The sequence below is a fragment of the Acomys minous genome, assembly GCF_964271855.1.
Source record: "Acomys minous genome assembly, chromosome: 9".
Lineage (NCBI taxonomy): Eukaryota > Metazoa > Chordata > Mammalia > Rodentia > Muridae > Acomys > Acomys minous.
In genome coordinates this window covers 87043279-87059612 of record NC_140490.1, presented here as the reverse complement: position 1 = coordinate 87059612, position 16334 = coordinate 87043279, and the positions used below count along the sequence as shown (strand labels likewise).

General features: G+C 44.4%; 1 protein-coding gene across 3 annotated transcripts in view; it reads right to left on the bottom strand.

Annotated features, from left to right (window-relative positions):
• BPIFC (BPI fold containing family C) overlaps positions 1-16334 on the bottom strand; it is a 66552-nt gene that overhangs the window by 29523 nt on the left and 20695 nt on the right. For all 3 annotated transcript variants that reach the window (XM_084794091.1, XM_084794090.1, XM_084794092.1), the window contains 5 exons: positions 15404-15524; positions 11754-11882; positions 9918-10073; positions 9728-9791; positions 7481-7541 (listed from right to left, as the gene is read on the bottom strand). In XM_084794091.1, coding sequence (XP_084650217.1) covers positions 7481-7541; positions 9728-9791; positions 9918-10073; positions 11754-11882; positions 15404-15524 — 531 coding nt within the window. The remainder of the gene's footprint in view (positions 1-7480; positions 7542-9727; positions 9792-9917; positions 10074-11753; positions 11883-15403; positions 15525-16334) is intronic.

Sequence of the window (16334 nt, the reverse complement as noted above, 5' to 3'; positions counted from 1 at the left end):
ATTACAGACCAATGTCCCTTATGAACATAGATGCAAAAATATTCAACAAAAAGCTTGCAAACTGAATCTAAGAACATATCAAAGATATCACTCATCATGATCAAGTAAGCTTCATCCCAGACATGCAGGGATGATTTAATACAGGAAAATCAATAAATTTAATCCACCATATAGCAAACCAAAAGTAAAAAAAAAACCAAACAAACCCAAAAACAGAAAACAAAAACAACAACAACAAAAAACAAATACATGATAATCTCATTAGATGAAGAAAAGGACTTTGACAAAATCTAACACCCCTTTATGCTCTTCATGATAAAATTCTTAAAAGGATTTGGTATATAAGGTACATACCTAAGCATAATAAAGGCAATTTACAGCAAGCCTATATCCAACATTAAATTGAATGTAGAGGATCTCAAAGCAATTCCATTAAAATCAGGCACAAGACAAGGCTGTCCACTCTTTCCATATCTATTCAATGTTGTACTTGTCAGAGCAAAGAAGAATAATGAAGAAGTCAAAGCATTGTTATTTGTAGATGATAGATAGTATACATAAGTGACTCCTCCAAAAATTCTACCAGGGAACTCCTATAGCTTATAAACACTTTCAGCCAAGTGGATGGATACAAGGTAAACAAATGAAAAATTAGTAGTCCTCCTATATATAAATTACAAATAAACTGAGAAAGAAATCATGGAAATAACACCCTTCACAATAGCCTCAAATAATATAAACTATCATGGGGAAACTCTAACCAAGCAAATGAAAGACTTGGATGATAAAAACTTCAAATCTTTGAAGAAATAAATTGAAGAAACTATCAAAAGATGGAAAGCTCTGCCAAGCTCATGGATCAGTGAAATCAACATAGCAAAACTGGCTGTCCTACCAAAACTAATCTACAGACTCAATGCAATTCCCATCAAAATTCAAACACAATTTTTTACAGGCCTCAAAAGGACAATTATCAACTTTAGGTAGAAAAATAAAATTCCAGGATAGGAAAAAACAATCCTGAAAAAATAAAAGAACTGCTGAAGGTCTTACCATCCTTGATTTCAAGTTGTACTGCAGAACTATAGTAATAACAATCACATGGTATTGGCATAAAAACAGACAACTTAATCAATGGAATTGAATTGAAGACCTGGATATAAATCCACACGCCTATGGACACCCAATTTTTGATAAAGAAGTCAGAAATACATACTGGAAGATATGGGAAAGATTAAGCTTTGTCACAGGTGGAAGCAGTCTTGGTGGGCTTTACCCTTGGGGCACCCCATGAATACCTTGTGATAGACTTAGTGGAGCCATCCTGGGCCTGGAATTCAGGAAGCAGACCTGGGAACCCCACCTGGGCTATTGTTTTCCTAATTGACCCTCAATGGGAGAAGGAGACCGCCCTTTCCATGTGACTGAGGGAGGTGGGGAGGAGAGAACAACAAGTTCAGCCCGGGCGAGAGCGCGTGGGGAGCAGCAACCAGGCTGGACCAGCACGCGGGCCAGAGAGACACCTAAGGACCCGTCCCGTGGAACGGATACCAGAAGGTTCACTCTTTTGTCCCTTTAACCATTTTTCCTTCTTGTGTAAGCTAGTTGGGTTGTATAATAAAGTTTAATTGTTAAGAAACAGAGCCAACATCTGGCACCCAACGTGGGGCAACAGGAAGAAAAGCTTCTTCAACTGGTGCTGGTTAAGGTGGATGTCTGCATGTAGAAGAATGCAAAATAGATACGTATTTATCACAAACCCTGCACAAAACTTAAGACCAAGTGGATCAAAGACATCAACATAAAACCAGATACACTGAACCTGATAGAAGACAAAGTGGGGAATAGCCTAGAACACATTGGCACAGGAAATGGTGTTCTGAACAGAACACCAGTAGCCCAGCCACTAAGATCAACAATTGATAAACAGGGCCTCATGAAAGTGAAAATCTTCTGCAAGACAAAGGACACTGTCAGTAGGACAAAACAGCAGCCTCCAGAATCAAAAAAGATGTGCACCAACACTACATCCAACAGAGGACTAATATCTAAAATATATAAAGAACTCAAGAAACTACATATCACAAAATCAAATAATCTAATTAAAAATGGGGAACAGGTAGCAGGGCATTATGGGTTATGTCTTTAATCCCAGCACTCAGCAGGCAAAGGCAGGTTGATCTCTGAGTTCAAAGACATCCTAGTCTACAAATGAAGTTACGGACAGCCAGGGTTACATGTGTCTTCCCCATCCCCCAAAAAAGGGTAGGAGTACAGATAGAAAAAGAGAGTTCTTAATAGAGGAATTTCAAATAGTTGAAAAACAAATAAATGGTCAACATCCTTAACCATCGGGGAAATGCAAATCAAATCTACTTTGAGATTCCATTTTGTATCTGTCAGAATGCCTAAGATCAATAACACAAGTGACAGCTCATGCTGGAGAGGATGTGGAGCAAAGGGAACACTTCTCTATTGCTGGTAGGAGTGCAAACTTGTACAGCTACTAAATCGATTTGGTTGTTCCTCAGTAAATTGAGACCTGATCTACCTCAAGACCCAGATATACTACTCTTGAGCATATATTGAAAGAATGTTCCATTCTATCACAAGGACACTTTCTCAACCATGTTTATTGCGATTTTTCATAATATCCAGAAACTGAGAACAACCTAGATGCCCCTTCACAGAAGAATGGATAAACAAAACGTGGTACACATTTTTATACAATGTTTACACAATGAAGAATGTACTCATCTATTAAAATGTCATCATGAAATTTGCAGGCAATGCATGAAACTAGAAAAAAACATCATCCCAAGTGAGGTAAGCCAGACTAAGATAAATATAATACATATTTTCTTATAAGTGGATATTAGCTGTTACATTAAAAAAAAAAAAAACCTAAGCTACAGTCAGTAGACCACATCTAGAGAAAGGTTTAGGGCAGGCACATGGATCTCCTGGGAGGGAGAAATACTGTAGATATTTATGAGTAAACTAGAGAAAGGTGGGGCTGGGAACAGAGGTGGACAGCCAGAGGGTCAATGAAGTAGAGAGAGAGAGAATTCAGAGAGAGAGAGAGAGAGAGAGAGAGAGAGAGAGAGAGAGAGATGACATTGAGAGGTATTTGAGGGATAATATTGACACTAGACTATTGGAAACTTCCTAAACCATATGAAGATGATCTTAATGAGGTCTCCTAATAATGGGGATATGGATTCATAAGTGGCCATTTCATCACAAAATGAGGCTTCTAGTAGTGAGCCTGGGTTGCATTCAGTTGAGTTGTTGGCCAAAGGTGGTCCTGTTAGTATAATGCCATTGTGCGTTGTGTAAAGTTTACCTTTGTTCATTCAAATGCTAATTCTCTATCATACTATCTGGTTTCAGTCTGGACACGGGATTGTAATGATTATTCTAAATATCTCCTGTCTCACATTTGTGTAAACATGGTCATCATTTGATCTCTGTTTTACCAATAAATGCTGACCAGTCAATGCTGAGCAATAGAAAGAATACGATGTGACATTGGAAGAAAAAGAGAGAAATGGGGATTGAGGCACAAGGAGAGGTCCAGGACACTTCAGAAAAAGAGAAATGGAGTCAGGCAAGGAAAGGACAAAATTGTAACTATGGTGGAGACTTTGGCTGGGAGGAAGCAAGACTAACTTGGAAGTTTAGGATGGAGAAATAATTGCTCAGTGTTGTGCTCGAGGCTAATTAAATAAAACATAGCCTCCCTGTGTTTTTTGGATAACTAGCCAGCTAAGGATAAACATCTATCTTACTAAGTTTTATGCACTTATACCTATATTAATAATCATTTTACAGGGATCTATTGAAATTCCCAAACAACTCGGGCTATTCCTAAGACAATGATGGGTTGCTCTCCAAAAACTGACGGCCTAGTCCCATTGCTGAGGACAATACCCACACAACTCATTGAACATGGAGAAACTGAGCTGGTGCCTACATGGAGCCTTTAGATCTATGTTTTAATGTTTATGGTGCAGGAAGGTACTGTGCATGCTACCAAAAGGGGAACATAAAGACCAACCTAGCCACAAAACCTTTGACCTATAATTTGCCTGGCTTACAAATTATGCTAGGGCAATGGAGGCACAGATTTTGTGGGAGTAGCCAACCAATGTCTGATTTGACTTAAGTCCCACTCAAGGAATTGGAACCCATACTTGACATTGCTTGAGTAACCAAGGACCAGAGATTAGATAGCCCAGACACCTAGGGTGAAACCAAACACTACTGATTAAAAAAAAATAGTAGCAATAAAATGACTCTTAATGATTTTGGATATATTCATAGACCAGTGCCTTATCCGGTCATCACCAGAGAGTCTACTTCTGGCATTGGATGAACAACAGTGAGCAGAGTCCCTGGGAGGAAAGATGTCATGCCTGAGATTAGCTCAGTACAGCACTTGGGTTCTGATTTGGCATGGGAGAGCTGCTTTGCTGACTACTCTGTACTCTGGTCTGAAGGCTTCTTTCAGTTTCTAGAGGAAGGTACCCAAGGGTCACCAGAATATCATGAAAGAACACCTTCTTAAATATCATATTTGGTTTGTACCTCAGATGGGGACGAGAAGCAGGAAGAGATGAAGTGGCTTGCTAAGTTAATAAAAACATAGTGTCATCATATGTCACTATGGCTTTTACTTTTATTTATTTATTACAAATTTCCAGGCATGGTGGCGCACACCTGTTATCCCAGAACTCAAGAAGGCAGAGGCAGGTAGATCTCTGTGAGTCTGTGGCCAGCCTGGTCTACAAAGTGAGTCCAGGACAGCCAAGGCTACATAAAGAAACCCTGTCTTGGAAAAACAAAAACAAAATTACAATTTATTTTTATTTCTGTGGATGGGAGTGCCCTGCTTGTCTGTATGTGTACCGTGTGTGTGCAGGTGGCCATGGAGGCCCGATGAGGGTATCAGAATTCCTGGGACTGGACTTACAGGTGGTTATGTGCCAACAGCTGTGGATGAGGAGAAAGAAACCTGAATCCTTTTCAAAGAGCAACCAGTGCTCTTAGCCGCTGGGCCATGTTTCTTCCAGTCTTAGGTGTAGCTTTTGTGTTTGTTTTTTTGTTTTTTCGAGACAGGGTTTCTCTGTGTAGCCTTGGCTGTCCTAGACTCACTCTGCAGACCAGGCTGGTCTTGAACTCACAGCAATCCACCTGCCTCTGTCTCCTAAGTGCTGGGATTAAAGGCGTGAGCCACCAATGCCTGGCCAGGTGTAGCTTTTAAAATGCTCTTAAAGTGCTCAACCTAAATATATCCTGAGAGTGTGAGGGCAGGGATTCCTTACAGGGAAGGCCCTGAGACCTGGGGACGCGGACACTAGCTCCAGGTACACAGCGCAGCTCTTTCCTCTTTGCATCCTTTCCTTTCCTTCCTTCTAATCCACTCACTTCCTTTCTATGCACTCATCCATCTTCCGTCCCACTGCCCAAGTCTTTTCATCCCTTCATCAATTCAGTTTTTATTGGCCCATGCCTGCTGTTAGAGCGAAACTCCTGTCCCCAATGAACTAAGAGTCTGGAGGAGGACAGGAGACACATGACCAGGAAATTATTACCCAGTACAGGAAGAACATTCCTGAAGCTGATCTGATGATCTGACCACAAAGTTGTCTTCTGGCTCAGGATGAAAACCTGAGGTCACCCCCCACCCCCACCCCCCGCCCGAATACTCCGCTAACCCATATTTGACCTGCTGGCCCTTGGTTGTTTACTTGTAAGGTATGTTCAGAATATGAACAGGTCTTCTCTCTCTGTCACTCCACCAGGCTTAGCTGCAATCCTCGCTTATATGGGTCATTGCTCTACTCTGCTAAATGGTCTCCCTGATGCCACCTCTTTCCTCCTTCCTGTCTATTATTATCTGGGGGCACCAGAGTGACTGTTTCAGACTAAGAGATAGACTCTTCAGTGTCTGACAAGTCTAGACACCCTCTCCCCTATCTGCAAACTCATTTCTTACACTCCCCTCAGCCATGCCCTTCTTCTTGTCCTAGAATAGTCTCATAGTCCCACAATGCACTCAGCATATTCCTGCCTCGGGGTCTTTGAGCGTGTGACCTATTCCACCAGGCTGTTCTTCATGCAAGCTATGATTTGGGCATCCCTCTAAAACTTACACTTAAATTTAATTACCAATATGATGGGTATTGGGAAGTGGTACTTTAAGAGGTGACCGGGCCATGGGGCAGTGCCCTCTGGAACAGTCCATGACTATGAGAGTGACGTCATTACTATTTGACTTGATTTCTCCTCTGTCTCATGAGCACTCACTTACCATTCTGCCATGTTGTGACTCAGCATGGAAACCCTCACCGGGTATAATTCCTTAATCTTGGCCTTTTCAGTCTTTAGACCCATGGATCAAAACCTTTCTGTTGTTTATAATTCATTGAGCCTCTGGTATTCTATCACAGCCACAGAAAAAGGACTAAGACAATCTAGATTGAGAACAGCTCACTTCCAAGTCCCTTCAGGCTCTTCCTTTAATGTCATCTGCTCAGCAGTGCGTTTCCTGGTCACACCATCTAAAACAGAAGCTCCTCTTCAGCCCCGCCCTTTCCCCCTTATCGCTCTTAATTTCCCTAATACGGGTTTTACTTGCTTGTTTATTGCTCCCTTCGTGTAGTCCCATGAAAGTGGGAGTTCTGTCTCCCAGGTTTCGTGTGTCTTCAGCACCAAGACCAACACTGTGTACACCCTCAGCGAGGAAATGGATGGGATGCAAAGCAGACTTGTATATAGTAGCATGCAGGAGGGTGGGCTGTGGAAGGGAGAATCTCTTCAAAAAGGTGGGAGAAGGGAAGTAGAAGCAGTTTGGGGCTGGAGAGATGGCTCAGTGGTTAAGGGCACCTACTGCTCTTCCAGAGGTCCTGAGTTCAATTCCCAGCAACCACAGGGTGGCTCACAACCATCTATAATATGATCTGATGAGCACTGTATATATAATAAAAAAAAACAAAAAAAGATGAAAAAATTAAAAATAATTTAAAAGAAGCAGTTTGGCTGCTAGAGAAGGAACAGGCAAGAGATGAAGTGGAGAGCTCGATAATACTGAAGGCAACCCCTGAAGGGGTTAGCAAAAGCTAGGCAGATAACCTGGTCAAGAAGATGATTTAGTGGCCATCTTGGATTAGAGCCAGGGAAAGGTTTTTCTTCCTAGCTCTCCTGTTTATTCTCCTGAGCCACCTCCCTGCGCCAGTAACGGAGCTGGTTAGTAGCCAAGGAGTACGTGTGCTACGACAGGGCTTGTCCAGTATATATAGAATCCTCAGACTTTCATTTTCAGGCAGAAAAAAAAAAGCAGAGTGATGAATGTGTACTTTATTGCCAAAATAACCAAACATCCAAAGCAAAGCAAAGCAAAGCAAAGCAAACCAAAAACCTTGGTAAGGTTTGAGGCTGAGTAGAGACCCATCCAGAAGACAGTCCCAAGACTCACCCTCCAGTGCACTGAGGTTGACATTGAGCATTTCCATTTCATTGATGGCAATGGGACAGAGCTGGACCAAAAGAAAATGTGAAAAGCTATGTTACCGTATTGAAAAAAGCCTTCTGCTTATGAGACATTACCCCTGTGGCCATGGCAACGCCCCTTTAAGTTAGCTGATGCCCTTGGTCTTCAGCCTCCACAGGTATGGGCAGTGTGTCACTGAGTGCTTGGTTGACTTCATAACAACTGAAACCACCAATTAGCCCCATAAAAGAGCTTTACTTTTCTCCCTGGACATGTTAAGGCATGTGCTCTGGCCATGCTGTTGGTGTCACACCTGAGGAACCTGCTTCCAAAGCAGCTGTGTCATTCCTGCCCAGGTGCCCCTGCCTCCCATTGCATCAGGACTTAGGTCCTGCCTGGAGTCTCTTCGGTTGAAATCTTCACTTTCACCTGGGCTAATTGAAGAAGCCGTGAGATTAGCAATCTACTTAGGATTCTATTGCTCCCTCTCCTTCTCCTTTCCCTGAGACAAGGTCGCATGTAACTCTTGTTGACCTTTGGATTTGCTATGTAGCCTAAGATGACCACAAACATATGATACTTCTGCTAAGATGACATTGAACTTATGATACAGCCATGCCTCACTACATCCAGTTTATGTGGTGCTAGGAATCAAGTCCAGGACTTCATGAAATATTAAGCAAGTTCTTTGCCAACTGAGAGACATCCTCAGCCATCTTTCTGTATTTTGGAAAGGGGTGGATGTCAGTAAAGTAGATTCCAGAGAGAAACAGTCATGTTCAAATACAGATGTGTCAGCCACGTGCTCATCAGTGTTCATGCAACATGGTGCTTTTAGCAGAGGCTAGGCAGCCAGGCCCCTGGAGTGGAAACCGCCGTCCACTTACTTTCACTCTCTGAACTCAGTTCCCTCATCTGCAACACGGGGGTGATTATGACATGTACCTCGTCGACTTGGGAGGAGAAACTGAAATAGTCTACAGAATGCTGCCAAGCGCAGTCTCTGTATTCGGTGAGCCCGTTGCTGCCTTTGTTGAGATAAGACCTCATGTAGCCCAGGCTAGTTTCAAACTTACTATGCTACAAGCTGTGTAACCGGCCTTGAAGTTCTGATCCTCCTCTCTCCACCTCCCGAGAGGGGGAATTACAAACACACACTACCACATTGTGGCCCTGACCGGGGACCGAACCCATGGCTTTGTGCATGCTACAAACTGAGCACTCTACCAACTGAGCCATGGTCCAAACCCCTAACTCATATTCACTGACTTGCTATAAGGGGCCAAAGGACCACATTCTATTTCCATCACTATTTCCAATTTCCTTTTCAGGGTCTACATTCCCTGGCAGATGGCCATAGAAGAAGGCCACATCGCTTGAGCGTGCCTTGCCCAGCTCTACAGTCTGCCTGGGCATGCTGTTCCCTGCTTTGGTGTGCATGCTGACTTCCTCACGGACCACCATTAAACACCTGCTGTCTACCAGGCACAGAGCTAAGCACTGGGATCGTGATGGCGCCAGGCTCTCTCCTCATCTTTCTTTTCCATTTCCCTTCTTCATCCCCATCCTTAGCTCCTCTAAAACATGAGAAAGGTATTCAGGATAGGTAGGGTGAGAATAAAGAGAGCATGGCCAGGTCCTCTGGTCCCTCCTTCAAGCCCTGGCTTCTGGAATCAGGGCACTTAATGTTTTAGAAGGCCACCTAACTTATTCTGCCTTTAGAATGTTCCTACCCAAATATTATTAATATTTCAAGGCTGACTCCCTAAAGAACATGTCTGTCTCTCAGGAATTTTACCTGTTCCCTACACTCCCTCAGCTCAGTCATGTGACCGTGTAGTAAATCCAAGCCCTGGTTTGGTTATTGCTTCCCAAGCCTAAGTTTGTTTGTTTTGTTTGTTTTTCCAAATCGACTAATACTTGTTTCTTTCATTTGATCTCAGCAGTCCCTAGTTTAGCCGGGGCCTTCATTAGGAACAAAATACTTGTCCATCCTATGATGGCAAACTCTAAGAAAGGAATATAGCTTTATTTATTCATCTCTGTGTCTCCTGCCACAATGCTTGAGCCATGAGAAACTCTTAAATTTTATACAAGAGCATGAATTAAAGCCCTGGGTGGTGCTTAGCTTATAGTTAGGGCTCAATAACTGTCTATGATAAGATATTTATTAAGGTACGATAGGCCTGCTGATACCAGCTGACAGCGGTTTTCTAACCTCTGAATACTCACCATTTCGTTTAAATTCTTCAAAATGGGTTTCTCCATGGGCTCAGCAAAGGAGTTATACAGGACACTAGGGGGGATGAAATGAAAAAGGGAGCTTATCAGGGACCAGGAGACACCGGGGGAAACTTCTCTGAGTGGCAGCCCAAAGCTCTGGCTCAGTGCTGGGCCTCTCTACTATGACGATGTCGCTCACCTGAGGCCTCCAGAAAATGAGACGTGGGCATGGCTCACTTGGGCATGGCAGTCTTGGAGTTCCAGGGCTGGGTGACCGAGGTCATTCCGGGTGGGAACAATGATGCCAGTAAAGTAGATTCCAGAGAGATACAGATCGGCAGCTCCCGTATCGTGGCTGTACGGAGAGAAAGGGAGAAGTTAGCCAAGTCTGGGCCTACACATAGAGATGTGTTTGCTAAACTCTTTGGGGACAAGGACCTTATTGTGCTTGTACCTGGGTCTCGGATGCCTGTCTGCAACACTCTCAGGAGTTATGTGCTAAATGAGTGCTTACTGAGCAAATGAGGTAGTGAGCACTTACTTGGTCTCCCAGTGCTCGGAGCTGCTGTGGCAGAGCAAAGGCCAAGCACCCTTTGCATTGAATATTCATTTCAAGAGGGAACCCCAGGGCCAGACACCTTACTTAGGTGGGGTGGACATGGGGGAGTGATGCTTAGCATGTGAGGAGGCCTTGAGGCAGTGGATCATGTGTTACTTAAGATTTTGCCCAGGGCCCTACCCAGAATTATTCCCCTGACACATGGCTGCTAAACCACCAAAGAAGCGAGGAAGGACACGGATCTGTGCTGTTTTTGGAGGAACATGCTACTTATCTGCAATCTTTTACAATGGGAGAATGATACACAGACACTCAATAAATGGTTGTAGAGTAAGCAGCCTTGTGAGTGGTTGAATTTGTTACTCTGAGGTGTCAACCAAAACAGACCAAACTGTTACACTGGGTCAGTGACATGTCATTAGAGGTTGGTTTGTAGATGTGTCTTGAGTTCAACTCCTCTCTCTTTCTGTATCTCTGTCTCTGTCTCTCTCCCCCTCTTTTTTTCCTTTCTCCTTCTTTCTTCTTTCTTTTTATTTATTTGTTCCAACCATGTGCATGCAGGTGCCTCAGAAGGCCAGAAGAAGGCACAAGAACCCTGGAACAGGAGTTACAGGTAGTTGTCAACCATCCAATGTGGGCGCTGGGAATTGAACCTCAGGCTCTCTGCAAGAACAGCCAGTGTTCTTACCCACGGAGCCACCTCTCCCAGCTAGACTCTTTCTGTTCTTCTTCCCTTCCTTCCCTTCCTCCCTCTCTTCTCCTCCTCTCTCTTTTTATCCTCTCTCAAACACGATCTCATTCTGTAACCCAGATGGCCAAGAACTCACTCCGTAGCCAAAGCTGGCCTCAAACTAGCAGCAGTCTCCTTGCCTCAGTCTCTCAAGTATTTGAATTACAGGGGTTGACCTGGCTTCAAGCTTTTTTTGTCTCCTGTCTGTCTGAGGGCACAGGGACCTTTTGATTGGTGAAGAGTCGGGGCTCAAGCTAAATATGATCCTCCAACCTCTGTGTGAGACAGGAAGCTTCGTGTCCCATCAATTGAACTTGCAGATGGGGAAATGCTTTAGACATCTGGGACAGGTCAGTGACCATATGAGGATTTCTCTCCCAGTCAGGTCTCTAGTTCTTAGGTGGTTTGCTTGTTTGTTTGTTTACTTTCTAGTGATTTAAAAAACCCAGTCTCACTGTGTAGCCCAGGGTGTCCTAACTTTGAAGACCAGGCTAGCCTGAAACTCACAGAGCCCTCCTCCCTAGTGTTGGGACTAAAGGTGTGTGCCATGATGCAGGCTTTTAGGAAATTTTAAATGCTCCTTTGCTCTGCTTTTCTGGGAGTGCGCCTTTCCTCCACCTCTCTTCTAAACAGGGGTTTCCTCTTACTGGAGTAAGTATGCAGAGGGAAAGAAGCCTACGCTTAAAACAGCAGCGGATTTGTGTCCATTTCCCCCAGAACAGCGCTGGGATGCGTGGGATACTCACAAAAGTGGAGCCCTGACTTCCCAATTGGTGCTGATGTTGGCCGTGGCGTGGTTGCTCAGTGCTCGGATTCCTACCCCGGGCACAAAGGCCAGCGAGGCATTCGGCAACGAGAAGGCATTGATTTTTATGCTGTAAAACAAGAACCAGGAAAGTGAGGGCAACCGTTCTGGACATGGCTAAGGCGAGCAGAATTAGGAATGAGGGAGCTGCCCTGAGATTGCAAATTCCTGCGGAGAAGGAACTCTCCCAGCTCTCTAGTCTGGGGTCTGGGCCCAGCCTCCTGAGCCCTCTTAACTTAGCAAGAAGCCCCTGAGATCTAGCTGAGAGAGGACATAATCAAGTTTAGAACTAAATTCGTAAATATTCAAATAATCTATTTCTCAAATTTCTTTTTCGTTTTGGGGTGTGTGTGTGTGTGTGTGTGTGTGTGTGTGTGTGTTATGCATGCACATGCGTGTGTGCACACTGAGGCCAGAGGAAGACTCAGATGGTCTCTCCTGCCATTCTCCATCTTACTCCCTGGGACTTGGAGGTAGGCTGGTGCCCAGCAAAGCCCAGTAATCCTCTTGTCTCTGGTGCCTGCTGTGTTTGGGTTACAGATCTATAAAACCCAGCCCACTTTTTATATGGGTGCTTGAAATTTGAATCAGGCCTCTCACACTTTTGTAGCAAGTATTCTTCCCCACTGAGGCATCTCCTCAGCCCTTTGGGTTTCTCTAAAAACAAACACAGTACAATACTGCCATTATTATTTTTTAATACCAGTTTCAGCATTCCTTAAAGGGGATGACATCAGTTATTTTGATGTAGCATCTGTTCTCCCCTAAGGGGACTGTCATATACACTACCAGGCCTTTGACATATTTGTCAGCTGTGTCCCCCACTTCCCTCATGGGGACAACAAAAATATGTCTTCTTTCTGTTTCCAGGTGTCCCATATGGCAAGCACCTTCCCTTGCTAAGCAGCTGAGAAGAGCTGGCTTCCTGTAAGATTTCTTGAGCCGTCAAACAGGTCGTCCCAGGAACCTGTAAGGCGGTGGGTTTGCCTGTAGTCCACGGAGACAGAAACTATGTACACAAGGACAATCATTGTCGTTTCTTGGCCTCCTGGTAGCCACTTTATATCACAGCTCAGTTTGGCCCTCGCAGTATCCCTGTAGGATTCTGGTGTGTGTGTGTGTGTGTGTGTGTGTGTGTGTGTGTGTGTAAGCTCCAGTTCAGAGATGAGAAGATAAGAAAAGCCTATGAAGCGGGTGATGGAACCAGATCTAATACTCTCTCAATCTGACTTCAGACTCCTCCTAATCCCTGAGCCACGCCACTCCATGTAGCATATAATGAGCACATGGCCTGGACTCGAGCTACTAGTTGTACAACCTCAAGCAAGCAAGACACTTACCCTCTTTCAATCAATGGCTCTTTGATTGACATGCTACCCACAGGGAGGATGGGGGAAAAGGACGTTGAGTTCACCCATGGCTAGTTCCTGCACAAGAGCAAGGCGCTGCTCCGAACTGAGACTGGGAAAAGTCTAGAACCTATATCTGCTAGCTGGTAAATGAGGCTGCTGTTTCCTTTCCTGTTCATGTCTCCTATCTGTCCTCTGTTATGCATCCCAGGTTCACTTTAAGAAGGGAATAGCAGAGATTCATTTAATGTGGTTTGGAAATATGACCAGTTGACACCTTTAGGTTTACCTGTCTGTCTGTCTGTCTGTCTGTCTGTCTGTCTGTCTGTCTGTCTGTCTGTCTCTCTCTCTCTCTCTCTCTCTCTCTCTCTCTCTCTCTCTCTCTCACACACACACACACACACACACACACACACAAACACAGATTCTTTCTATGTAGCCTGGCTGTCCTGGAACTTACTATGTAGACAACGCTGGACTTGAACTCACAGAGATCTGCCTGCCTCTGTTTGCTGAATGCTGGGATTAGAGATGTGAGTCACAACACTTAGCTAATCTATTCTTTGTAATTACTACAGAGTACTCCCAAACCCTCTCTACACTGTTGCCGTCGTATAAGCAGTGGCACAGGGAAATGCCCACTTTACCTGTGGACTGTACTTTCTCAGGAAGGATGCTGAGGAGTAGAATCCATAATGTGGTGGTTAATGCTGCTTTCGGATTGATGAGATCTAGGCTCATCTGGGAGGCAAACCTCTGGGTGTGCCTCTTAGAAAGTTTCTGGACTAGATTGGCTGAGGTGTGAAGAGCCACGCTCAGTGTGGACTGTTCTATGTTCTCCCAGACAACCAGCAACGCTGAAGCTGTCTACGCATTTATTTCCCAGTCTTTTCTTCATCTTAATTTTTGTCGTTGACTTTGACACATAGCGAAGGATGACCTTGAACTCCCGTTCTTCCTGCCTCCACCTCCCAAGTGCAGGCATGTGCCAGCACACCCGGTTCATGTAGTACTGCAATTATAAGCGTGCATCACTATGGTTGGCTATGAGCCAGGTTTTTTTTTTATTAAGTAAAACTAAGTGAGTATAAGTGTAGTTTCTCTGTTACACAAGTCATTTCACAAACTCACTAGTCATGAATGGCCAGTGTCTGTGGTTTGGAGAGCACAGGGTTGAAACTATATCGCTCCATCTACTCGTGACAGCATAGGAGCACTGGTATCGCCTCCTCTTCACCAGCACTTGTTATTATATTGCTCTGTGTACTTCTATGCTGTGCCATTACCATTGTGGCTAAATGGCTATCCTTACAAATGCAACGCCCATCTCCTCCACAAAACATCAAGGGCAAGGACTTACACCTGCATTCACTAGAACATTCCCCGTGTCTAGAACAAAGCCCTGTGTGAAGTAGCTGCTTAATAAACACATGCCCAACAGCTGGCTTTCTGCAGGGGAGGGAATTTACAGGGACGTTTCCTGGTACCATCTCCTCTGCAACAGAGATACCTTCTGATTTTTGTTTTGTTTTGTTTTTGTCTTTTGAGACAGGGTTTCTCTGTGTAGCCTTGGCTGTCCTGGACTCGCTTTATAGACCAGGCTGGCCTCGAACTCACAGCGATCCGCCTGCCTCTGCCTCCCTGAGTGCTGGGATTAAAGGCGTGCTCCACCACCACCACCTGGCCAACTACCTTCTGATTTTATAAAAGGTTATTATTGATATCAGGGAGATTCTTCCTAAAAGGGTGAGAGCAAAAGGCAAATGAAAAAGCACTGGGGGCAAGTGGTGACTCATGATGTTATATAACTCTACAGGAAAGCTTCCCTTTTAGATGGATCTCAGGTTCAACAAACACATCCTTCTCCCTCCTTTTCTGATCTTATTGCATCCCAGTTGTCATTGGAATATCCATTTCACCTTCCCTAAACATCCCTGGACATGTGACTATGCTCTGTCTGTGGCTGTCTAGACGGAATGCTGGTTAGGTAGAGCCCCAGACAAAACCTTGGACATGAGAAAATGAACTGAGAGACTCTCCCTGTTTCATCTTCATGGAATACATATCAAATGGCTGGAACCACACTTGCTTTGTGGGGCCATGAGACACACTTGAAAATGGAAGTCAGAACTCAGAAGTCAGAAGCAGACAAAAAAAGATCAAGGAGATAAGTGCTGCCATAAATGTCTCTGCTGGTTTTGAGCCCCTTTGGGATGTAAGATAATGTACTCCACTCCCTTACTTTGAGAAGTTGTACTTTACGTAGTCAATCTTCAGAAACTCGAGAGACTCAGAGCCTTTCACATCCGGGATGACGATATCCTTTGCTATTCGCTTCATAATCTTCACCCCAATCTGAAGACCTGTGATGGAACCAGGAAGTGCTTGTTGATCATAAGGAAGATGAGAGTGATGTAATATCTTTTATCCTACAGAGGCAAGCACTGAGTCAGAGCTGAAGTGGGCTAAGAAGACGGAACCCCTACGAAAGGGGGGTGCTGTCTCTGCTTCACATAGGGAAGCTCTAGTCTTAAGAGAGGTGAGACCACAGGGATAACATGAGGAGATGTTCTCATTACATGGCCAGGGCTGTGATGGCAACACAGAAAGGTATTCTTCAAAGGGTGCTACACTTGTTCCCAGGTACATCTTGCAGATATGAACACTGTTACTTTTTGCCTAAGAAAGTATGGGTTCTGGGGACCTAGGTGCCAACTTTGAGCAACTTGGCTCCAGAAATCTGACCAATTTCACAAAGTAAATTTTCCTTTCTTTCTTGTCAGATTCTTTGAAACTCAGATGTTTTGGTGAAAGGTTCATGGGGCTTAGGGAACTACTGAATGGCTGAGATTCTAATAAAAGATGGTGAGCGGGTGTGTACCTACAGTATTTCATTTGTTAGTGGAAAGGAGTCACAGCTTCTCCAAAGGACCCCCATACTGGGATGAGGTGACCAAGCACTGCTTCTATTTTGTTTAGGGGCAGCCCGCTAATTGATTTGCATGGGAGAATTCAGGAACACATGTCTCTGGACTTGTGGGGGCCGTAAAAAGAGCTTGATAGAAGTAACTTCCAGGGCCGGCTAAATGGCTCAGCAGGTAAAGAGGCCTGCTATCAAATCTTCTGAGATGAGTTCAACGCCCAGAATCCACACAAAAGAACAAGTTGTCTCT